The following is a 1,421-nucleotide window of genomic DNA, read 5'->3' as shown; positions in this document are numbered from 1 at the left end:
CATCAGAGCCCTTGCATCTGAGCTGCACCATAAGGAGTGCTTTCTTAACAGCTGCCCACACAAGTCTGAAGAAGCATTTTTCTCTGGTATGAAAGTGTTAAGATCACACTCTTCTTAGTCATTTCACTTAATGCCCAAATGTACCATTTTGGTACAACCATGGTAAGTGCAATTACAGATGGCAGATGGGATGTAGTTTGACTGGATGTCACAAAAATATTGTCAAGAGTCAACTATTACAAGTCACTAGAAACCCATGTGTGCTACCCTCCTGCATCTGAAGCCAACCAAAAACAAAGCATAAGGCATCCCCCTTCCCTCCCAGACACAAGCTGGGTTTCCAGGAGAATGACCTTCAGGGAAGTTCCCTCACTCTGGGAGTAGGTACAATCTGAAAATATGGGCCAGCATGGAGGGACCAGAAGATTCAAAACTTTTATTTTTCTTTTTTTTTTTTTTTAATAAAGTTAACAGTAAAACAAAATTCACAAACCTTCCCTCCCCCCCAAGCTGGTTTCCTCTTCACGCACAAAGCACACAAAACGGAGGTCTCCAATTGAGAAAATGAAACTGCTCTAAGTACAATGAGACATGATGAAGGAAGGAATCTACGTATGTCCATATCTGAGGTTAAAACAAGCAGATCAGAGATGTGTAGGGCTTGGATTGGTTTTATTTTAGCCAAACTGGAAAAAGAAATTTCCTGGCCCGGAAGCTGGAAGAGAAATGAGGAGAAATGTTAGTGCTTGCGAGAGTCTTTGCAATACTTCTCCAAATCCCACCTTCCACAAACCCAAGAAATGGGTTCCCTGCAATCTACCCCGAGGGAATGCTGCCACAGGCTCAATGCTGGTAATTAAAGGGCCTAGAGAAAGGGTGGGCAATTACTTCGGGTGGAGGGTTGCTTACCGAGTTTAGGCAAGCTGTTGAGGGCCGCATCAGCAGCTCTGCCCCTTGACGGGTGCCCCACCCCCGGTCGCCATTATGTAATGGGAAGTCCCACCCCCTAATGCCTGACCTCTGCCACCAGAAGGCCCTTCCTTTGCCCCAGGAAGTACTCCTTTCAGCAAAGGGTTTTGCCATCTTAGAACCAGAAAAATACCAAATTATATTCTAAAAAGTAAAAGTCTGCAACATTCATGAGTTTGATTTCAAAAAATATTTTTGTTCTGATTTACATGCATTTGTGTAGTGTACATAGAGGTGATTGTGCAATAGCTTAAAATGAAGTCTTACTCTTGTATATTGTAGGGGGGCGGGGGGCATGGAAGGGTGGGTATAGGTTTCATAGTTGGTAGGGTTGGAAGGGACCTGAGCAGATCATCAAGTCCGACCCCCTGCCATGGCAGGAAAGAGTACTGGGGTCAAATGACCCTGGCAAGGTGTTCATCCAGTCTCCTCTTAGAGACCCCCAGGGTAGG

The 1,421-nt window shown here is 45.0% G+C and overlaps 1 protein-coding gene across 2 annotated transcripts in view; it reads right to left on the bottom strand.

Annotated features, from left to right (window-relative positions):
• Positions 1-410: 410 nt before the first annotated feature.
• The window catches only part of DNAJC7 (DnaJ heat shock protein family (Hsp40) member C7), a 45,868-nt gene continuing 44,857 nt past the window's right edge, over positions 411-1,421 (bottom strand). For both annotated transcript variants that reach the window (XM_019506252.1, XM_019506245.1), the window contains exon 14: positions 411-715. In XM_019506252.1, the coding sequence (XP_019361797.1) occupies positions 678-715 (38 nt within the window). In that variant the 3' untranslated portion in view covers positions 411-677. The remainder of the gene's footprint in view (positions 716-1,421) is intronic.

The sequence above is a fragment of the Gavialis gangeticus genome, unplaced genomic scaffold, assembly GCF_001723915.1.
Source record: "Gavialis gangeticus isolate Ggan-Ray unplaced genomic scaffold, GavGan_comp1, whole genome shotgun sequence".
In the NCBI taxonomy this organism is placed as follows: Eukaryota; Metazoa; Chordata; order Crocodylia; family Gavialidae; genus Gavialis; species Gavialis gangeticus.
The sequence above is the reverse complement of the archived record's forward strand: the minus strand, read 5'-3'. Positions and strand labels throughout refer to the sequence as shown.